This window comes from Caloenas nicobarica, chromosome 3 (genome assembly GCF_036013445.1).
Source record: "Caloenas nicobarica isolate bCalNic1 chromosome 3, bCalNic1.hap1, whole genome shotgun sequence".
NCBI lineage: Eukaryota > Metazoa > Chordata > Aves > Columbiformes > Columbidae > Caloenas > Caloenas nicobarica.
The window spans coordinates 61,215,717-61,240,500 of NC_088247.1; the positions used below are offsets into that span (position 1 = coordinate 61,215,717).

The 24,784-nt window shown below is 39.5% G+C and overlaps 1 protein-coding gene across 1 annotated transcript in view; it reads right to left on the reverse strand.

The window, feature by feature from the left end:
* MAP3K5 (mitogen-activated protein kinase kinase kinase 5) overlaps nt 1-24,784 on the reverse strand; it is a 105,529-nt gene that overhangs the window by 58,282 nt on the left and 22,463 nt on the right. Inside the window, 5 exon segments of the mRNA XM_065631237.1 lie at nt 817-923; nt 1,889-2,057; nt 2,320-2,513; nt 11,943-11,966; nt 14,679-14,818. Coding sequence (XP_065487309.1) covers nt 817-923; nt 1,889-2,057; nt 2,320-2,513; nt 11,943-11,966; nt 14,679-14,818 — 634 coding nt within the window.

Below are 24,784 nucleotides of genomic sequence, written 5' to 3' on the forward strand. Positions count from 1 at the left end.
CTTTGACATGATATACAGTTTCTGCCTCCTCTGTGAACCTGAATTACAATATTCAAATCTGTGAGAGAAACAAAGTTCTGCAGACATTTTCTATATTTGAGAGTTTTAACGCCTGCTGACACATGGTCTACTCCTCTAACGTCAATAGAAATACATTCATTGTGATAACAGCAAGGGAGCAGAAAACCTCTGCTGTTTCCTCTGAGAAAACTTGCCTTTTAATGCCTTGCCCAATTGCCAGTATCCCAGGAAAAAAAAAAATCTGGCCTTGGTTCTCATTTAACCCAATAAACTAGTGCATGTTGCTGCATGCGGCACACTTTGTGCATGTTATCAGAGAACATGAAAATATGTTTATTAATATAATAAAGTCTATTGACTGACATTTGATGAACATTCTCCTCGTCTCCTTACAGTGTCAGAACTCAGGCTTGAATGAGGATGTCTTAAGTTAGCACAAATGCTGCAGCATTGCCAGCCAAACAGCAATATTAAAACTCTATTCTACAAAGGTAAAATAGTGCTAGGTATTTGTTTGCTCCAAATGAGGTACTGAAATGAAAAAATGATGCACACCTATGAAAAGACAAACCAAACACTCATGCTTAAAGGAAGAAGAATGGAATTTGACAGTGTGGAAGTTAAAGAAAGCTTAAAATGATCATGAAGCTCAGAGTCCCCAACATTGCATCACTAAAAACCCTAGATCTGCGTATGAAGACTCCAGTAAGGAACTTCATCCAGGACCACCAACTTTGTGTGAAGTTTTCAGTTCTGATTTACTGTTCAACAGCAGAAGGAAGGGTGGATGCTTACCTGTTCAGCGCAAATGCATAATGAAACCTCACGTGGTGGTGGGAAGCCAAGTCAAAAGTAGGTAGTTTTTCTAAAGTTTTCACCAGTTTCACAATGGAATCATAATCCTTCCAAAAGAAGGGAATAATGAAGTTTTACGTGGCTGTACTGAGGTATGCCTATATAAACTTATCTTTGAACTAAGCACCTAGTATTTCATACCAAGAGGTATTTTAACAGATTTCAGTTTGAACTGTAAATGGCCTGGCACTAATCAGAAACATGAACATGCACAGTATTTAACCTGGAAATACAATTCGGTCTCCTGTACTGCTTCAGTGTGGACCTGTGGAAATTTTAGTACATATGTTTAATGACTAAAGTTAGCTTCAGGGGCTAAACACATATCAGAGTTCATACTGGACAGACATTAAAATGTTAATTACGTCTGTATTAAGGCCTCCCAAAACTTTGAAGTAGGCATGAGCTACAAAAACAAAATGAAAGAATCTTTCAATGTCACAGTTTTTAAAGTGGCTTACTTGCTGACATATTAAAAAACAAACAACAACACACAAACACGAACACACACAAAATATCTTCAAAATGTTTAAGGAGCAACAGTTGAAACTACGTATAACAAAGTCAGCAAGCATTAGCACCACTCAGAGAAGATGAAATGCATATAAACATGTTTTGCTGCCATGAGAAATATCACAAGGTGACAAGGCTCACTCATAATAAGAATGTGTATACATATCAATAGCAGAATGCTACCATAGCCTTTAAGTAGGACATACTACAGGCTGTTCATCACATCGTAATGCTGAGATGGAGAAGAGTTATTATATGTTATTTTATAACAGCACCTGAAAAGTACAGGACACTTTTCTGCTACAAAAAGGCAAACTATAAACAGTTTAACTGCAAAATAAAGTAAAAATCACCAGTGAAGATACTGTAAAAGAATTTTACTAGCCTGTATTATCCATATAGTTTGTTACTAAATCTGTGCAAGATGCACTAAGAATTTCACCAAGAATGCAGTTTAATTTTCTACGTTTTAGATGATCTTTGAGCAGAGGATTCATACCTGGATGTCTCTGTAGGACAGCAGCAAGTTTATTACAATGTCAGCAGACAAGACTTCAACATTATCCACTCGCTGTCGGATCCTCGCCAGCTCTGCCGCAAGCTCTTTGCCCGTGTAGAGGGTTCGGGCTTTCCTGATGTCATTCAGAATGGATTCCCGGAAATACTGGCTGAAGAGGAACAACTTCACATCAGCAACTGGGGACAGCTCCCTTGCTTTTGTTTTTCTGGCCCTACAGCTCTCCCACAACGTATAAGTGGAACATTTATTGATAGAGCAGTGTCAGTGGAGAGATTTGGTCAAGCTAAATTATTCATTATCAATTTGTCTCAGCAGAAGGCAAAACGTATCACCCTGATGCAAGAATCTGATATTTATATCACCAGCAGGAATATATGAATTTTACACAGGGATACAAAAAGACAACTCACCTTGAACTGGCCTGTGCCACCTTCAAGAGCTGAATAAATCGATCCACCAGAGGTAAGCATATAGGTCCGAGCAGTGACTCAAAACTGGGCTGCATCAGCTCTGTTAGTCCCTTCATAAAACTGCTGTCACAACAGTACACCTTGTTATGTGGAGTTATCATGTAAGGAACAAACGTGTAGTTACCAGTGCACATCTGTAGAGAAACAAGGTGCAATATTTAGGGCAGTTATGGTTTGACAAGCCTAAGCATGAAACAACTGCATATACTGCCTGCAGAATTTCGCTTGTTAAAGGGAGATCTGCTGCTTACTTCAGCAAGACCACCATTTTACCTATGGAGCCTAGCATTACATAAATTCAATTTTCATCCCAAGTATGACATACGCCTGAAAAGTATTCGTTCAGATTTCTGAACTGCTTCCTGTAAGAGGAGTCCTTTCAGAAGCACCACGTTGACCTTAAAATAGTCATTGGCTCAACAGCAAAACAATTCTGAGGGCACACCCTTGTCACCCCGACACTGCAGGTGGACTCAAGTGAAGCTGCCGTACGCTCTTTTCAAGGTGACTGATGTTCAGAAAAGACAAAGCACTCTGCAATTTAGTACAGTTAGGCTCACGGATGTTGAAAACAATAACACAAGCTAGTTGCCTCACAACAGGAAAACTGTAGAGAAAACTAATCCTCATATGAACTGCAAAATGACTCAACTAGTTCAACATAACAAATTCCCTGCTATGTAGCAAACCTTCCTGGCCAGCTGGACTTAAAGCTATATGTGTTTCAGAATACTCACAGAATACACACACACTCAGCATTACCAAACTGTATTGATTTCTGTATATCAATGTATCACAGATACTTTGCAAAAATAATCATTTATCTTCCAGGAAAGAGGGAGGCAAGATGCCCGGTGCCTGCTAGTGCAGATTTACATACACAGAAAGCTTACAGAATGTTTGCGGTTCTCAAGTGTCTTAACTATGAGACAACATACCATCAGAATCAGGAGGAGTTCTGCCATTTGGCTCTCAAAGCTCAGATTCCATTACGAAGTGGCCAGCAGCCCGGCAAGAAAAGTCTTAAAGAAGCAATTATTGAGACCCATCATTTTGGTACCCCTGAATTACTTCCAAAGTTAATCACCCTCTGGTCAGCTGCTTCTGCTGTATTGACTTCTGGAGAGCAACGAGGACATCACTTCAGAGTCCCCTGTTGAGCTGAGCTCCATGCACAGAGAGCAGTGACCGAAGAGTTTTCAAATGCACAATATCAGCCGTGTGCTTAAAACATGCATTTTAACATGCATTATTAGATTTTAAAAACATGGAAGCATTGAGGTACTCTAGTCTGTATAAATCTATGTGTACAGATGTATCAGTAAACATATTTGTGTACAGATCAGAGACTGGCTACAAAGAATACAGGAAATACTTTTTTTATTACACCTATTGTTCTATGAAACTACACGACCATGCTATAAAGGCAATCCCACTCCCAGTTCTGAGGGTTATAGACAAACTCTATAAAATTTAAAAGTAATTGATGCCGGCATTTACATGAGGTCCATTGAGCTCAGCTAACGCAGAACCTCACTGGAGATTATTGCATATATAGACTTGAACAAGGATGAATTTAGTTTTTCTTACTCAACAACTGTGAATTAGCTGAATAGCTAGGACAAAATTTTTCTGTGCATCAGTATAGCAATTCCAAAGGAAACTTGAGAACTGGGAAGTGTATGAAAATATTTTTAACAAGTTAAGGAGTGTGATGCTAGAACCCAAACTGCTCATGTTTACAATGGAGAACTGAGTGAACACTTCTGATCAAGAATATGCTAACATGTAAGGCGATCACACACTCTCAAGTGTGAATGGATGACACTTTGACCCTGGTAAAACCTAATAAGCCCCACACTCAAAAGCAGAAAGGAAATTAATAATTTGCTGCAACTGGTTTCAGCCCACAGGGTGGGCAGTGACTGGCACAGGAGCCACTATTAAGCATAGGCAGACTATTCCCTGATTTTCCTTTTTTTAAATAAAGGAAAAAAGTTTGGGAAGTCAGAGCCAAGAGAAAGGGTGAAGTAGCTACAGATATTCTGGGGCAAGCATTTTACTTCCCAATGTTTATCCAGTGCCTTAAAAATAGAATTGAAGACTGCTTGCAGGAAAGCCTTCTCAGACCTCTGGCACACTGTTTCCAAAGCTCAGGTCTTAACTGAAAATCAGCTCGAAAAAAAGATGTTTCCAGCTTTTGAAATCCACAGAACTCAAAGTTTATCCTGGCATAATGGTCAGGCCACCTACAGAGACAGTACTGGAGTCTTCAGAAATAGTCCTACAAGCAGGAAAACTTCTCTTCCTGCAGAGGCCAAGTGCCTGACTCCATTGCTGAGCAAGAGCTCCTTTAAATTAATCCCCAGTGCACGCTTTGTAGGAAGTGGGTATCTATTTCAGTGGAACAAGAGAGCAAACAAAAATTAGTTTGCCTTCATTTTTCCTGCTACTTGAGGGGAGAAAAAAAACCTGGTTATATTATAGCTATAGCCTGCTATAGAAGACACAGAGACCCAGTAGCCTTTGGAAGCAGTGGAAAAGGAAGAACTTGACAGTGAAAGATGGGAGAAATCACTACAGAATCACAGAATGGTTGGGGTTGGAAGGGATCTCTGGAGATAATCTAGTCTAACCCATCTGCTAAAGCAGGTTAACCTAGAGTAGATTGCACAGGAACGTGTCCAGGCGGGTTTTGAATGTCTCCAAAGGAGACTCAACAACCTCTCTGGGCAGCCTGTTCCAGTGCTCTGGAAGAAGCCCATGGGAAGAAAACAAAAGAAAAGAAAAACAATTTATTGTTGTTCAGACGGCCCCCAGGATTCTCAGAGAATTGTCTCAAGGTACCATCTCACCTAGATCCTCAGCAGCAAACAGTGTGGGAACACAGTGGCCTTTCACTCAGCCAGGTCATTAGTTTGGTTGTTAACTTAACCTAGACAGTTACGTTTTATGGGGAGCTCTGTACCTCCAAACCTCTCAAATTTGGCTGAAATTCATCAGACAGACAAAACAGGCAGATACAGAAAGAGGGTGGAGGATGAAAAAGCAGTACAAGCTCTTGAGTTTCATTTCCCTAGGAAATAGGCTTAAAAAAAAAAAAATAGAAAAATACCACACACAGTAAAATTAAGAAATACGAGAAACTTTGACCTCAATTTCTCTTTCCTAGCTAAAGAGTACATTAGATATTTAACAGCTGAACCAGACAAAGGCAGACAAGCAAGAGCTCTGGTGACAAAAGAAAAAAAAAAAGACTCAAAAGTTATGTATTATTTACTGAAGGCGGTGGTTGAAGATAGAGAACAGTGACAGCAAGCCTGCTCTTGTATAATAAAATCTACAGTCTTCCACTATGGAGAAACATACTTTGTCACCATCACAAATTCTAACTACAAAGAGCCCAACCCTGAGTGCATTTGGGCAACAACTGGGATGGGAGCCGGAGGGAACCAGGCTGGGGGGCAGCAGCTGAGGAGCTGCTCCAGTGTCGGACAGCTCTACACCTCCTTCCCTGAAACAGAGGACATGGACTTGCTTCTTTCCTCATTCCCAGACAATGCAACCTGTTTCAGCCACTTTTACTTCCTTTCTCAGCTTGCTTTATCAAAATATACATTCTGTTAACTGAAGACAGAAAGGATCAGATGGTCTTACAGACACACACTTCCTATCTGCTCATACATTACATTTTGACTTACTGCACATTATTCCACTTAGATGTTTAATTATATTCCACTTATCCTATTAAAATCTGCTCTGTAACACTCCATCCCAACTGTCATCTCACAAACTCTGATATGGGGTTCAAAAGTGGGTGGGAATAGACTTTCCCAATCTACAAGAGATGCTATTAGTTTCATTCTCCAGCCCTCTTTCTTTATAAAGCCCTCATTATTTAAAGTTCAAAGTTCAAATTACACTAATGAATGTTCCAGTGTGATTGCAGGTCACCTGCGTTGAAAGCTGAAAGGCATTACTGAGCACACCAGGGGCCGGGACAGGCCATGACTGTGCACGCAGATTGTTAATATGGTTCAGCCTTATGCACAAGAACTCAGGACATTAGATAAGGTAAACTTGGCCTGAGCTCTCAGATCAGCTGAACTAGTTATATCAAGGAGATATGAATGTATGTATCTTTGAAGGCTTTGGGCCAGCACACTCAGTACCTGGTGACATCAGGCCACGTTCTGAAAGATTATCTGTGTCGCAGCCCATTTCATCAAATCAGTCAGACAAATCAGTAGGCAGAAGTCCTGGCTGGAGCCACCTACACAGGCATTAAGTGCTTAACACAAAGTGACAAAAATCTGTAATTCAGTTTTGCAAATGTTTTAATTGGTTTATATTTTCCTAATCTCCCTTCCTAACTTACTGTGCAAAATTTAAAAATTCCAGAGTGTGTGTAATTTCCATTTAAATACAGCCATAAGATTGTCTTAATACCTCTACAGTCACGGAATTTAAGACTATGCTGCTCCTAGCTAGACCTATTGGTCACTGGAACATTAAGCACTTCCGTCTTGTTTGATATCCTTTCTCAGCATATGAAAATAAAATATAGCACCTACTTGTATTTAAGAGATAATAAAAATGCATAGCACAGTTATATTTTAATGATCACAATAAGAATATAAAACAGCTCTTTCAATATCCCTCTCTAATACACAGCTGTCACTTCTGAAAGTGGCAGCCTTCTGGAAATCCAGTTTGGAGACATTGTCTTATTAGAAAGAACATTATGCAATAAGGTAAACACTATTTTCTCTCTCACAAATACATCTGACATAGTACAGAAGATTTTTCTCAGAAAGTTGTACAATAAAGAAGACATGGTGCTACACAAATGAGCATTTGACTTCTGCCCAATTAATTCTAAGATCTTGAATTTTACTTCAAAAGCAGGGAGAAAATCTGCAAAATCCTAGGCAGTCAAAGGTGTGCAATCCTCTCAGTGCCTTGAAGCTCTTTACTAACACTGCTCAGTTGGAATTATTTAACAGTCAATATCCACAATCAGAAGAAAGCTGCCTTCAAAGACAAGAAGCAACAAACAAAACAAAAATCCCCCAAAACAAAAACATGATGCTTTACTCATGGATGGGAGAACCTGGCAGAATGCCACCTACTTGCCTAAGCTTCAGGTCGGCATCCACCAATGTAACTTTTGGGGGTTTTTAATACATAAAATCAGCTGAGGTAAAAAAAATAACCAGTATCTCTCACAGTAGGAACTGTTCTTCCTGCTGACTCTCCTCTAATTAAGATCAGCTTTTTTACATTTCTCCCACTAGTTCTTTTGAGAAATATCTGCTCTTATTTCAATTCTTTTGATGAGATTTTTCTTAAACGTAATTCTCTGACTGCACATGGTGTTGCACATAGCAGATGGCAAAGTCCTAAACCAAGTTATTAAATCTATTCCCTCCATCCCCCAAATACACAGTAAATCAACATGTGCTGATGTTTTGATGAATACAAGTCTCGGTTTGGGTTTACTTCAAATCCCACTCACATGAATGACAGCCTTGCTACTGATTTGAAAAGGAACACAAGTAAGCCTCACACCTCAAATGAACTGAAGCACAGAGACTGAGTCTACTCTTTAAAATACTTCACATTTTCTTTGGTAATATATTCTTTCTTTACATGCTCAGCAATAACATTTTATTGCAGCCATGCCACATCCTAAATGCTTGTTAAAGATCAGCATACACTCTATATGGACCTTTCATCATATTCACACAGGAGAAAAATGTTCGAACTTTTTCCAGTGAAAGTACGTGCCAAATATTTAAGTCGAAGAATTCAAAAAATGAAAGAATGAGCAAGAGATAGTGATGTATCATAAATAACAAGAAATACCACAGCTGTCATTATCAACAAAATATTTACTGAAGGTTGCTATGTAGCATTTTTACATACATAACCACAGAATGTTAGGGATTGGAAGGGACTTTGAAAGATCATCTAGTCCAATCCCCCTGCTGGAGCAGGAACACCTAGATGAGGTTACTCAAGAAGGCGTCCAGGCGGGTTTTGAATGTCTCCAGAGAAGGAGAATCCACAACCTCCCTGGGCAGCCTGTTCCAGTGAGTCAGTAAGCTGGGTGAGGAGTATTAAAAATACTTCCCCCTTTTTCCACAGTGAAAGAGACCAATAGCTGAACACATCCTGTGGGATCTACAGTCTTCTAGTAGTACCTACACAGAGGCTCCAAGCTTGCAGATACCTTGGCATCCCTCATCCAGGTTTGCACTGAAAGAGCACTGCACCAAACCCCAGGCTACACCCTAAACAGGAGGTGGTCAGGAAGGGCTGGGGAAAAACAGTAAAAATTACAGTCTCTGGTCCCCCCAAATGTCAGAAAAGGAAAACACCGATAAGAGTCCCCAGCCATATAACATTAACCCTGTTGCTTAATCTCTGTTGTCTGTGAGTCAGCTGCCCAGCAGAACGGTCTCTGTTGCCCCGGGTGGTCCTTCCAACCCGACCAGCAGCTGTACCAGGGTCTGATCCCCTGGGTAGCTCCAACCTGGGGCAAGCAAGCAGCCGGAACTGAAAGGTAAGCACGGTGTCGAGGTGTTAGTTACTGCAGCTGTCTACAAACCATATGTATAATGCATGCACATTGAAGTTCCTCAGATTCAGCAAGAAGTGAAATTAAAACAAAGCAAACCATGACACCAAAAACACAAGACAAAAAGACCCTGCACGGCTGGCTATTTTGAACCTGACCTTCAGCTTTTCTCCAAAGTTGATAAGATTCAAACTAGGGAGAAGCAGGATGAAATAAAAACTGGTGAGCTAAAACAAGCAAAGTACAGCCATGCACTGTAACCTTTATACCAACATCTCCTTGTGACTGAAACTCTTTAGTAGTAATTTCTAGAATGCCTCTGCTGCTTGGTTGACCTCAAAAATCAGATAACAGCAAAAACTAAACTTGAGCTTTCAAATATCAAACTGCCTCTTGTTGAAGTATCACTCCCTGTACAAATGTATTATATGTTTTTGGTGTTATTGCAACATTTGGAAAAGGTCCAACTAAATAGCTATAAAACTACATACAACAGGAAATGAGCCCATGTTATCTTGTACTGCTCTGCCCTGACAGGCTCCAGGCAGTTTATCCTAGCTATGCAACATCATATTGACTATTGATAGGAAGCACAAAAATCCAGTCAGAACAAAGAACATAACAGTTGGTAATGGATTTTTTCTTTTTCTCCCCACCAGTTTTAGGAATACAAGGTTCAGGCAAAGAAAACACAAGGTACTCCAGTTAGACAGATATATATATACAGATAGATACACACACTCACACACTTGTTTTACAGCCTTTTAAATCCCCTGGTGCCAAGGATACCACTGTCCTGTTACAGCTGATTTCTGCATGCTATTAAGAAACATGTTAGAGAACAACAGGACTAAACTCCTGGTTTATTTATATATTAACTCCATTTTTTCATATTTGCAACCTCACATAATCATTTGTATGGCCAGTTTTGGTAAGGGTCATCACAGTCACAGCCTCTCGAGAACAGCACCTCTGTCCTACCAGTTTATCCAAAAGTCATATGATTTACGAAGTAACATCATTTTCATGAAGTAGGAATAGTTAGAACATTATGAAATAGTTAGAATATTATGAAATAGTGAACATTATGAAGTAGTTAGAACATGATGAAAAGTCTCCTTCCTGGCAATTTGGCTCACATCATGCCAAACAAACAAACAAAACAAAACCAAACCAGCAAAAAACCAACCAAACAAAAAAACCACAAACAAAAACAAACCAAAAAAAAAAAAAAGGAGGAAAAAAAAAAATCCATGGCAGTTTCTAGGCCAGTTTTACTGACTTCCCTATTCCAGTCCCTGGGAAAATACTTCCTCCCAGAAAAGATGTTATGTGGGTGTGCTTGGAAACATCCGAGACTCTCAAGGAACACATTCTTTTTGTGGCACATGTTGAAACGTTTCTAAAAGTGAAAAATGACAGTTTCACAGCCACCTATCCAAATTTAAACGGAAAACAGAACAATCCTTTCTCAAACAGATGAAGGCCAAGTTATCCTACCTCTCCTTGAGCTTCAGAGACTGTCATTTAAAAATAGGACAAGATGACATCTCCCCTTTATTCTACTGTACAAGTTGTCATCTGCTGGTTTCCTGCTAATGGAGCTCTTGGCCCTGTCCTCCCATGGACATTAGATCAGTCACTTGCCATTTTCCCCAGATCCAGGGCCACCAGAACAAAAATACAGAATGCATTTACAAGAAAGGCCTTACTGTTCTCTCTCATTTTTCGTAAAGGCGTAACTGATCATTTACCCCACCTTCATTACAGAAAGGCAATAGATTTTTAGTCTAACATCATTCACAGCATTCTGAGGGTCTCTGAAAGTCACTTTATGGTTAAGAGTTATACAGAAACTCTTTATGGAACCCTCTTTGCCTCTTTTTTTAATTTAAAAAAATGTAACTTAAAATGTAGTGTTAGGGACAAAGCTTGCACGGGTGTTTAAGCTGCCTTTAGAAACTCTATCAGCTATAGTAGATAACTGCATCCTTTTCAAATGGTGTTTCATACTGGCAGAAGTCAGTAGTTAATCCAGGAATAATGCAGTTTTTATGGCAGTTTCAACACTGTGGGAAATAAAACCTGACCAATTTCTAAAATTAAATGCTTCATATGCCCCTTAGAAAAGTTTATTCAAATATATGGAATTGTACAGCATACAAATAGCACCTCAAGCTACCTGCACGCCACTGACTAACTGCTATAAAATTATATTTTAGCATATATGGCTACCAGTAAGTCTCAAAAGCAAAGCCAAGAACAACTCAACATGCCAGATAATATATTCTGATAGGACTGGCCCCACTGCTCCAGAACTAACCACAGTGAGACAGCAGTGTTCTCACGGTCACAGGTCTGCCCCCCTTGAACTTGGGAGGGAAAAAGCGGATTCACAAGGCCAACCTCAGAAACCAAAGGGATCCAGAGGTGCAGAAACCTGCAGTTAAATGACTGACAGCCACTGACAGACTGCTGGGATCTGCACTCCACTTGGACTAACAGGCTCCAGGACTCAGCTTCCAGAAATAAACACACACACTCTCTCTTTATAAATATATATATTTTCATAGGTGTAGCCATGGGTTTCTAAAACAAGCACCAGTTTCCAAATAGCTCCCCTTTTCAATAGAGTATTTCTTAAAAACACTGTAGAACACTGTACAGAAAAAGGCAACATAAAAAAAAAAAAAAGATGACAGATGTAAATGGTGTGTGAAAAAAATATGACAGATATGTAAAGGCAGCAGGAAAATACCACTGATAGATGGAGGTAAGGTAAGAAGCAAGCCTGGTATCTAGCAACAAAGTGATATATACAAATTTGCTGCTAGGATTTCCAGAATTCTCCATGTAACTCTATAAAATACAGCATGACAGTGTGAAACGATTCAAGTGGAAAACATAAGATAAACAACATTAAACAGAACAGAAGTTTGCAATGCCTAGAATTCAACTGGAACAGAGAAATCATACTTACATTATTCTTCTGGCAAATAATTTCCTGGAATAAAAAAAAATAAAAGAAAAAATGTATCATTAAACAACTACTAAGAAAGATATCTGATCAGTATGACTTGCTAATATTCATGTCTACAGATACAGGGCAGGAAAGGCTGGTTGGTAGACGTTTCCTATGCCTGTCAAATCAATATAAATCAAGTACTGTCCCAGGAGAGACAAAACAACTATGGAACCAAGTGAATACGTACATCCTATATATGCAGAGGAAGATTTGTAGTGTGTGCATCTGTATATACATACATATATATACACGTACATACTCCTCCCTATGTAAATTTTCTAAGAGTGATGCTGTCCAAAAATTGACTATTAATACACATCTACTCATATTTGAAAAGTTAAATATAGTAACATTTTGCTGCCAGCGGAAGAAACTGTGAAGAATAGTAAATGCAGCATCTTTACAAGGTTTTAAAATATTCCAAACCTGACTGAAATTCACATTGCTCTAGTATCTGATGCAGAGAGTTTATCTTCTCATTTTAAAAGTAAATTTTCAGAGAACAAGCAGCCAGGGCACACACAGACAGAGAGAGCTGGCTCTTGCACACTAATCTGGGTGGTACAGGCAGAGTGTGAACCACTTTTGGACAGCAAACTTACTTTCAGGGAGTTCTGTCAGCAAATTCTGATCCCAGCAACTGAAAACCCTGCCAGATTTATCAAACAGCTATGCTACACCTCTGCTACCGGGACTGCTGAGCAGCTTCACATATACCACAGCATGAAAAACAGTGTCAAACCAAGTCACTTTGTATTTTCCATGTTGCCCAAGTCAGGCTTCCATAAAACTGCTCTTGCCCCTCTTGAAGGGGCATGTTTCACATAAGACTGTTGCTAGCTTTTTAAGTGTGGGATATAAATATATTTGTACACACAAATAGACAAACCTACACATGTACATATATAGAACCATAGGATGGTTTGGGGTGGAAGGGACCTTTAAAGGTCACCTAGTCAAACTCCCCAGCATGGGCAGGGACATCTCTTACTAGATCAGTTTGCTGCAAGCCCTGTCCAACCTGGCCTGAATGTTCACACAGAAGAATATTTCACCAGCAAAAGTTCACCTATATTGCTTGGCACCCCAGTTAAATCATGTTCTACAGCTTTGTGTTTCGTGCATTTCCATGATAGTTTCCAGCTTTTAAATTCACCACCTTCTATATAAGACTAAAACTGCACACACGCTCCTGCATTGCTTCTACTCTATCTGCTGACTGTAGTGAATACAGGAACAAACACAGCCCCAAAAGATGCTCAGGCATGCCCACAACTACTTTTTTCAGGCAGTCACTAAATAATACAGAAAAGGTCTTACTCTCTGACAACTTCTCTGCAAACAACCTAAAGCAGAAACATGGGCCCAGCTCAAAGCTAAAGGAAACCAAAGAGGTTTTTGGTGAGCACTGTACTGGCAGCAACTGAGACATCCAAGTCTCCTTGTGCAGAGCTGGGCTTTCACCGACATCAGTGGGAATCCTGCGAAGCCCAGCTCCTAAACTAGTAAAAAGTTCTCCCAAGTGCCCAAGGAAGCTTGGCGCCTCACTCCAAACTATAGCCAGTGGGAGCTGGATATTTGGCTCCTTACCCAGCACAATGAAATTCTGCTCTGCTTACGCTGTAGGTCATTGTACTTGCATAATTGAGTTCAATCCACACAAAGGTTTTTTGTAATTTGCAGTTTTATTTTTAGGGCTTTTTTCTATATACTCTGTGTTGCAAAAAGAAAGGAAATAACTGGACTGCAACCACTCCAGTTCACTGAGAAAATCTGAAGGGAAGAAACTGAGTTCGTCAAGGTATGTCCCTTCCAAAAGAGGGCCAAGCTGCAAACAATGGGACAGACTCAAAACCAAATATCCTACACTAGCCAGCAGCACTGGAAGCAAGCACTTCATGAGAGGCAGTAGTTCCCAGACTGCAGTCTGACTCACCAAGCTGCTTACTAAAATGCTTCTTTTCAGCAATGCCTAGAATGGAAGTGCAATAGCATAAAACACCTCCTGATCAGAGCCCATGAATCTGAGGGAGGGGAAGTAACTGAAAAGACTGCCATTCACATTGTCTGCCCTCCACCATCCCCAGGGAAGTTAAACCTTTAGTAGAGTTAGCAAAAAGAAGCAAGTATCAGCTCCTTGGCTGACAAAATTCACAGCCCCATAGGTTATATTAAGCCATCACCTTGCCTTAAACCAAACTCCCATACTGTGAACTGTGGCCCTGAGGAGGAGGCACATGTTTTGTTTTTACCAACTCTGCTACAGCTGTAACTCAGCAAGACATACCAGAGACCATCTGAGGCCCCATCAGGTTTAGCTAGAAAACTGGAGCTAAACTTATTCTGCTGCCCCCTACACAATACCATTCTCACCCACTTGTTACTACTATAACAACTTCTCATCTGAAATTTGTCAAACTTCTGTTTCCAGAAAGAACTATTTAACACCTAGGTATTTACAGACTGTGATAAAATAATCTAAATCTTTCTCTTGGGAGAAAAGAAACTGAGTTTTTCAGCATCTCACTGTGGCTATGTTTCTCAGGCCTCAGAACACTTTTGCTTTTCTTTTGTGAAACACCAGTGGCATCTGTGTTTCCTACGCAAACAGGCAACCCATTTCAAGAGGTGGAACAATTGTGACTTCCTCACCCCCACCTCCAAACACCTCACTTTTCCATTCAAAGCTACCTTCAGTGACTGTAGAGACTCCGCATTGGTATCACAGTAGAGGATGATGTTGTTGGCCATGCTGAAGCTCTCCCTGACTCCCAGGTGGTAGAACAGGGAAGGCTGACGGAAGGCGTCGCTCATCTCTACGACAGCAATATCTGCAGAAGGAAACGAGAAATTGTCAATGCCACACATTTCTGGCAGCCAAATACTTCTACGCCATGCCTCTTCACATGATTTGCTTTGATAAGACGACCCAATTTTAAGTAGGAAATAAGTGATCTAGAGGGATTTCCCCATAGCTGTTATGTCTGAATTTTGAATATAGTCAGCAGGATGTGGTTGTTCTTGTTTTTGTTTCTTTCCTCTTTCTTTCTTCCTTCCTCCCCCTACTTTTTTTTTTTTTTTTTTCTCTTTAAGTGAGACCTTGATTTTCTCAGGTAAAAACATCACTAATCAAGAAAACGCAAAAAGTTCATTTGGTGCCTTGGAGAATAAAGTCTCTTTGGTTAATTTACACATGATGATTGATGACGTTAGAGGAAAAAAAAAAATTTACATTGAATGTGTATTTTCACCCCCTGTGCAAGCTACAATAAAAATTCATGCAATATATTCACGTTGCTGCAGAACATACTTTACACATTCTGTATTAGAATTTTGGAAGAAAATAGCTGTAAAATGAAAGAAAGGCAAAAGTAGACTTCCAATATAAACTACCACCCAGATCTATTTTGATTCATATAGGAAGACTAGAGAGGGAGAGAGAAAAGGACAAGGTACAGCAGAATAGAAACAAAGAGGGAATGAATATGTAAAGCCACAGAAACCCCCATATCAGTAAGAACCTTATTGTGCAGAGAATTGTGTTAATCACAACTTTTACTTGCATGACTAAAACTACGCACATGCACAAATGCTTACAGAACAAGGAATGTAGCCCATAATTTATCTTAAAACATGTGTTTCACTTGCCCGGATTCACACTAAAGTAAAACAAGAGGCAACTGCCAAGTGTCAGCAGAAATATTAAGGTTATTACAACAGGCAGCATATTTCTACTGCAAAAGGCTTGCGGGATCAAGAGAACAAAACAAGAAAATTGACTCAACTCCACCTCTCCTGCAAACACTCTTCTGTCTCTACAACCAATTAAGTTTTTTGTTCCTTTTCTTTCAGGAAAAAAATAAAATGGAATTCAGAGAAATGCACTTCTGTGAAGAGCAGAACAAAAAAAAACCAGCCCGGTTTCCAGTGTCTCCCTGCTTTCCCCTCTCTGCAGATGCTTTTATGACAGAAAAGACAGGTAGCAAGACAAGCTTGGCAGGCAAAAAGCTTTATGTACCATCAAGCTTCTGTACTTTGATGGATTTAATAAGGGCTTCTACCTCTAACCACAACTTTTGCCTAGCCTGTTTCCTTACATCATCAAAACCGTAATGAAGCTATTCAATAAAAAGATAAGCCTTGTGGCCATGCTCTCAACTGGGAAGGCAGCAATGCTGTCTCTCCAACTTGTTGAAAAGTAACATCTTTGAGACATCTACAGTCATATTTTACTGCAACTGGCCTACAGGCCTACATATTAGAAATAATTAAAAAGCTGAAGAAAGGATAGATACACACATGGGCATCAAGAGACAGCATGTGCATACACAAGCTTAGTCTCCTCTCTTTTATTGTTTCTTGAAGAGCCTAACACAGGATTAAAAAAAGGAATATTTTTTCCCCTCAAAAATCAAATATTGAATTATGTTTTCTAAAAGTTTCATAATTTCTATTTTAAGAATTTCCCTCAGCCCGATTTCATATCAAATATTTGAAGTATGCATTCCACCAGATACATTTTATTGAAGTGAAAAAGGCAAGTGCATTGCTATGACCATACAGACGCTGACTTTCATTAATTTTCGGAAACTGAGACATCACAAAAGCCAAACAAAAATAACTATATTGCTACTATATTTTGCTCAGATGAGATTAGGGCTTGTTTGGTGGTTGGTTGTTTTTTTGTTTTTTGGGTTTGGTTTTTTTTTTAGGAAGTTGCCATAATACAAGCTCTATTTTTAACTACTCTTATTCATATGAAAGTCTAATCTTGAGCAACTGTAAGTCTACAGTACATTTCTGTTACATGGAGCAGGAGGAAGATTTGCACAACTTGCCATGACTAATTCTCAAACCTTGCAAGATAATGTGCTCTCACTAGAGATGCAAAACTAAAATTAAAAGATAAATACTACTTAAAAAAGAAAAAAGTGATAGAGCCTGATCAAACTCAGAATACAGAAAATACTTGAGGTATCTTACATTAAAATGGCAAGTTCTCAGAACCATGAAGAACAAAAACTCTTAAAAATATGTACATGTATATATATGTGCATATATATATACACACACACACCTGTCAAAATCAGCTGGACAAAACCATTTAACACAGTTGTTAGAACAAATCCGACTGAGGGCCACACTGTAAGAAATGTTCTTGGGTCTTGTTCTATCCCTATCACAGCAATTAAAAAATTTAAAAACCCACACGCATAAAACAAAACACCACCAAAAGCCTCAAGTTACTTAAACAGAGGAGGGAAATACCACAAGAATAAGGAAACATTTGTAAAAAAAAATTACACCGATACTGGTATAAACTCTGTTGTGATACTTATATTTCTTATGTAACTAAGAGGATCTCCTTCCTCTATATATAAAGACCTCTGAAATCCAGGTCTTCTTGATAATCTCATTTGATAACACAGTGTCTTCCTTAGAATAGGTTCACCTTCAAAGAAGTTTACCTTCTCGCTCTAGCAGTTATGTATTTTAAGATGAAGTTGTGATTCATGACAAAGAGACCAGATTTCTGAAGTCCAGGTTAGCCCTCAGGGCTGGTATCTCAGTTTCTGAGGGGAATAGCCCAATTCTTACCTGCAATTCCAACAAGCCACAAAAAGTATGTGCATTTTTGGGATCAAGTGTCTATCCAATAAAAAAACCCCAAACAACCTACACCCTAAACCAACTCTTCTGGTAGACCCATTTCTGACTGTCTTCTTCCACAACATCGGGAGAGAAACTCCTCTGACCAAAGGAGGGATCAGCGTATGGAGCACTGGTCAGAAGTCAAATACAAAGCATGAAGTGGAAGCTCATTTTCAAAAAAAAAAAAAAAAAAAAAAAAAAAAAAAAAAAAAAAAAAAAAGAGAGAGAGAGATCGTGGTAATGATTCCTATGAAGCACCTGCAATGTACTGTCAAGTGCACCATAAAGCAGCTAAATACTATATTCACTTACATAAATATGATTACAAGTTTAGCAAAACTGAGTAGTACTGGTGGCTTTCAAGACAAATCTAACTCAAGTAAACATTCAAAAATTCTCACTAGTTCAGAAAAGTCAGGATTTAGCTAAGCCCAAAAGAACTGTTCAGTCTTCAGTACATAAACTGTCAGAATCCCATTTATGAGGCTCTCACTCTCATTTCCCCCAGATGAAATTAATCTAACGGGCTGCTGCAATGAAAGATACACTTTCCATTCACTGGAAAATACAAATTCACAAGTGGTAAAATGGTATTTCAATAAAGGTGGAAGAATTATCTCTGCAGTTACACTGAATAAAACCCACTTAAAATATTGGCAATTTCACTTTCAAGGCAAGTAGAACAATAACTGACCAAGAATAAGAATCAGAGTAGAGCGCTCTCAATACCTAAGCCCTCAGGATGAAGCACTCTGAAGACCAGGGACTGACAAATCACTCCAAATGCTCTTTCGCATCTTCTGTATTGCAGCAAAGAAAGTCTGTTCAGGCTCCAGCAGCCCAATGAGCTGGGTAGGGATGGAGGTTCACTGCACAGAACAGGAGCAAGAGACAGAAGGGAAGAACTGCAATTCTTGCAACCCCACAGGTTGCAAGAAAGAATAAATTTTATCCCGTATTCTGGTTTTGGGCACAAGATTAAATTTCCCTTTCTCTACCTCATGACAGTGGACCTGGTTACAGATCACTAATGTTATTTAAAGAAACCAGGGTTAGTATGGTCTTTGACATTATAGGTAAGAAGTCTCATAATAGATCTTACAGTAAATTATTGTGTCTTGCTACTTTGCAAACAATAGAGTATGCCTAGCCATAACTTCCTCTCCCACCTCCTTAAACAATTGGCATGCCTACAAGGATGTGACGGAAGCGTAACCTAAGCATGAGACTAGAGCTTAGCTCTGGCCTTGGTCAGAGAAGCAGCACAAATGCAGCAGCAGGCAGTTGAGTAAAGCTCTTGGTATTGATTTCCTGAAGCACTCCAAGCTCTACCTGCCTGCTGACAGCAGCCAAGCCACCTGTAATGAAGCTGCCTACACCTACAGACTAGCTTGGACAACCCAACACTGTGCTGCTGATATAGCGACAACCACAGAGCAGTCACTCTCTATGTTATTAGGTTAACTAATGAACATCTACATCAGCAAGAGCTTGAAACACACCATCACACACTCAAGAGAACAAAATACCACTACACTGGGAATCAGCTTCTTATTATCCTGGGTAACCAGATTCACATGATGGGATTGGAGACAGTTGACTTGACCCTTCTTTCCTGAGAAGTAGCGGAAAAGGACACATCTGTGAAGCCTGACATATATTACGATTGTGTTAGCAATAATTCTTACCTGCAGTGTAAATCCAGTTAGCTCTTTCTAAGCTATCTGTACAAAGAGCGAGAATTTCACATATAAAAATCTCTACTAATTAACCTTTCTTAAAAAAAATGGTAAAAACTTAAGATTATACACAATAATATGGTCAAGAGGGGCAAGTGTCCGTTAGTGGATTTAATGCCCTTTGCTCTTGGTTATTACCAATGCCTTTAGTCACCAAGAACACAATAAATTAAATGCAATGGTCAAAGTTCATCACATACTCTTTGTTTAAAATATAACAGGGCAAAGAATGTTTAAACAAATACTCTGAGATATCATACACATACACCCTACTTTTTGACACTACCTGCTTACTACAGTGCTGCCAGGAAAAATAATGAATGCAAACAGAGCAACTATAAAACTAATGAATGTTTATGTTTACTATTATCTTCTAATTAATTGGTATGAAACACATGGCCATTGCCTTACATTCATTGTCTCACAATTAATCAGGGCAAAAAGGAAGCTGATAACAGCAACTTCTGAGACAGTCCAATATTTAGGGTTCTTTTCCACTTGGGGTTAAAAGACACAGTAAGATATTCTTCTGACAAATATACAGAAAGAAAAGGACTTGTGACAAAATTTATTCAAAGTAAGTCTGAACACTAAGGATTTTTCATACTGCGGTAGCAGCTCTCCATTCAGCCTCATAACAGTGGTTTCAACAAGCCATGATGACACGTACTATTGGGTAAGCTTTCAGAAACAAGCAAACAACATCCTTATCTACTTCAACTTCTTCATGGCTTTCTATGTTTGGCACAGATATCTTCCTCTTTATCCAGAGACTGCCTGAATGAGGTAGGAAATGTGCTTTGGAAATCCCAGCACAACGTCAGTACAGGTTGGTAGCTCTGGTTTGGCCGTGCAAACCACAGCGTCACTGACTTGTCAGCACCACTGGAATCAGATGTTTCCTGATGGGAGCCACTGGAATGAGCACATCTAAACACGGGTAAATGGCTGGACCTCCCAGGAAACCCATCCAGCCAAGCTGGTCTGGTGGGAGAGGCTAGCCAGAAAAAGAACTTTATAAAGGTGCCTGAGGCTTGGATTTGGGTAAGGAAAAGCATGTAATGACCATACAGGCCAGTTAAATATGCCATATATTAGAGGAAAAGCACAATATTTGCAGATGCTCCAACTGATGTACAAAGCATACTCAAGGGCACTAAGACAGAGACACATGACAGACATATGCTAGTTCTTATCTAGCACAAAGCATTGTGGCTCAGGATCCTTATAGTAATCTTGGCTCAAGCAGCCTCATTTTTATGAAATGGAATCAGAGCTGCTGCATCATTGAAGTACAAACCAGAGCCAGTCCTGCAATCTACTCTAAGGGAAATTTCTGAGCACACCTTCCCAGCAGATGCTACACAAGCCCAGCAGAGTTTGGTGGGTACCCCTTTCTAGATGCTGTGTGGCACAAAGTAGAGATATAAATAATCAGAGCACTTAATACCCCAAAATCAAGAAGTTACCTTTAAATACAACAGTGCCATACTGCACCCACATCAGTATTGAGCTCACTGCTCTCTGAATAGCTAAAACTGTGCTAAACTTCTCTTGACTTTCCAAGTGAGCTTCTACACCTAAACTCATAAGCAAAAGGTGTGATTTCAGATAAACCCTTTGAATGGCTAGTTAGTGTTAGAGGTGCTCTTGACCCTCCCCCACATGTTTGTATCAGATCTAGCATGGTTAATACCCAGTGAGACAACTGAGTAAGTCTATCTGCTGGCCTGGGTGGGGTAAGTGCGCAGGATCAGTTAGATGATCTCACTTTCCACCCACATGATCACTAGGTCCTACACAAAGAAGGCACCAGACACCACAATATCTGCAGGGAAGCAGAAGTAGGGAGGTATTCAGCTGCATAAGACAGAATCATACATTGTTCCAGTGCGTAAAGAAATGTTATCCTCTGTCCAGACATTGATGCAACATCCACTTGTTCAGGAACCCCAAATATACCATCACAGGAAGACTTCCTTGAAGCACAATACAGAAAATAAATAAATGAACAAATAAGCAAACACACACACCCCAGTCCAGCTCATTAGAGATGCAAATTAAGCATCTATAAACATATTAACAGGTTCTATACATGACTTAATTTAGATCTCTGGGAATCTGCTCGATAACTTAGCTATTCACTTAAAAAGCAACCTTTCGTCTTTTAAAAACATTGATAGCTGCTGATTTCTTGATAGATAAGGTAAGCAAGAAGAACTCCTTAAGCTAAAGGATGATAGCGTGGCACAAGAGCAAATAAAAGCTGTGCCTGTATGAATTTAAACCAGAAATCACAAGAAAGCTTATAACCCATAAATCATGATATTCTGGAGCACCTCCCAAAATGTTTAACTGATCTGAGGAGTTCACTCTGCTGTCACATTGGAGCATCGCAAAACTTGCACTCTCCCACAATACAGTGAGGTGCTTCTTAGAAAAACCCACGTGAATCGATTCTTGCCAACTTTTGTAGCTAATTGGCTCAGATCATTCTCATAAACACAAGTGCAAGACTTCACCAAGCAGAACCATCCAGAAACAGAGGAGGGAAAAAAAAAAACCCACCACACACCACCAACAACCACCGATTGGTTTGTTTTTACAACCACTGTATTTTAGACCAAGAGCCTTTGAGTGAAACCCTGGCCTTGTCGACTGCACAACGCTTCAAGGGTATGAAGGAAAAAGAACCCCTCTCTTCTGTAATCCAAGGCTGATGGGAGCAAAGCAGAGGGTACTGACTGAAATAAACCAGCAGAAGGTGGCAAGTAAGTGGTAACACAAAAAGTTCATACAGATGGTACGAAAGGAATGAGAGGGGGGAGGAAAATATGTAGATGATAAGCATGAAAGAGGAGTGTGTAGGAATTAACACAGCAAACTACATGGCAAAATCTAAACTACTGTATCAATGTTCTGAAGATATCTGGAACAATATAGAAAGGCTTTCTGCTGACAGGGAGAAAAAAAATAGAAGAAATCTTGAGATTCAAAAGAATCTACTCTCTCTTGGCCCAAGACAAAGCACTGTGATGTTATCACATGATTCCAACCCCCAACAATTGAAAAAACCCACTGTCAGCTTGATGCATGTGGGAGGAACTCTGGATTAGGAAAGAATAAAAGATGACAAGCAAACAAAGAGCCATTTATTTAAAAATAACCTCAGTGCGTTCAGGCTCACTGCATCTGTATCAATCCCAGTGAAACAGACTCCCTTGTGCCAGGAGCACCAAATACTAAATACTCTCTCAACTCCAAACTTTGCAGTCAGAAAAGATATTCTGAGCTCAAAGAAGTAATTAATGAGGCTCAGCTGGAGGTTTGAGCACATTGCAGGGCTAGTAAGTGTTATGACCTGTACCAAAAGTTCAAACAACCTGCAAACACAACAGCAGAAAAAGTCAAGGAAAACAAGGTAAGCTGTAGTAACTCAGTTCTTCTACATTTAGAAGTTTTGTCCAGAGGATCTACATCACTGCAGATTTTTTTTCAATGAAGACCAAGAACTCCTTTGGCCTAGACAAGATCTTAAGCAGATTAAAAACCCCAAACAAATAAATAAGCGATGTGGTGGTATCTGTGTGATTGTTTTGGTTTATATCGACTACTCAAGAAGAAAGTAGTTGTGGGACCACAGGTGTGCCAAAAGAAGAGCTCAGAAGAAAGGAGAGTCCTACAAAAAGCAAACAACCAGGTCTCAGAGGGGATGGGAAGATGTCCTGAAATCTAAAGGACCTGTAAAGAGTTTGCCACAGCTCCAAAAGGTGCAGAGTTCATTAAAACCAAGTCAGGAAACAACAATCCACCTCAAGGACAGGATGGGCAGGAGGAAAGCTGATCAAAATTTCTTTTTATTTCTGCCTTACTGACCTGAAGATTTCTCCATTTAAGAAGTATTCTAATTTTTATTCTAATACAATCTGCCTATTTTTATTTATAACATGGTTATATATTTGGCTTTTTTGAACAGCTCTCTGTGACAAGAATGTCTAGGCAGAACCACCTCTAAGCTTCAAAAACCAGCTCTGGGTTTAATCACAGCAGCTACTGGGATCAGATCAAACCTCTGTTTAGCTCAGTATCTCTTCTCCACCAGAAGCCAGCAATCAATGTTGCAGACACTATAAGAATGGGGCAAATAAAGACTGACCTTTCTCAATCAACAATCCAGAGACATTTCCAGAAAACTCTTGAGCTAACTAGAAAGCTGAATAGCAACAACTAAATTAGCAGTTAATATTGTGTGATTATTTAGAACTGCTTTTCTTCATATGTGTTACTTTGCATTCACTATCACTGAACTTCAGCTATCCTTTATCTGCCCATTTGCCTGGTACCATATGACTTTCTGCAATTCTTTATAGCCAATTATTTATCACTTTGATTAGCCTGCACATCAGCAAACATTGCCATCACACTGTTCACCAGCAGGAAGTTTCCAGATCCATGAATCTTCTGAAAAGCCCAATTCAAAAAGAAAGTACAGAGCAATCCTTTCACCAGCACATTTTTCCATTGGTTTTGTAATGAAGCAAGGTTGCCAATCTTCTATTCCATTCTTTTAAGAAGTCATTCATCTGAGGGAGTGAAGATGTGATCTCCAGTAATTTTGTCTCTACAGAGTCTTCAGTAAAGTGTCCCATCAAAAGCTTTTTGACAAAAAAGCCAGGTCAGCTCTTCCCTACTGCCAGATTCTATCCATGTGTCTATGCAACGCGTTCTTTATTTATATTTTCAGGCTATTTGTCCTATTAGTATTACATTATCATCTCCCTTCCTATACCACCAACATCGACTAAAGTCAGCAGTCACACACTACGACTAACAGCTCATTTCAGTCAGAGCTCCTTGAGAACTTTTAAGTCATCACAGAACTATGGTTCCTGTGAGTTGTTATGGTTCATTTTAAAACCTCTTCTCCTGGTAATTTCAATCTGAGGCAGGTCCTCAGCCATATCCCTTTAAAGAAAATCTTTCTTAAGATCATTGCAGGAAAGCTGCATCTTCCTCAAGTCCTCCTTTTCCATCTTGACTGCATAGGATCCCTACCTTGCTCCCTGTTGGTGAAGCATTCAAGAAGGCTTTTTCTGTAGTCTGTCTTCAGTAAGTATTGCTCAAACTCTTTTGGAAGCTGCCTTACTAAGGTGTACATTTATTTTGACATAGTTCATGGGGTTTTTAAAACTTGTTTCTTCATCTGGACAAAAGTTCTCCCTTCAAAGGGCTTCATTCCATTCCTTCATCCTCTTGGCAATGCCACCTTCTGTGTGTTACTTTAAAATTTCTTTTAATAAGTAGCATGCATTTTCTGGAAGCTTGAAGACATCTTATGAAACATTGCTATCTGAAAGTTCCTCCTCTTTTTAGTTACTCCTTTCAATTTCTTGTTAAGAAGTTGGC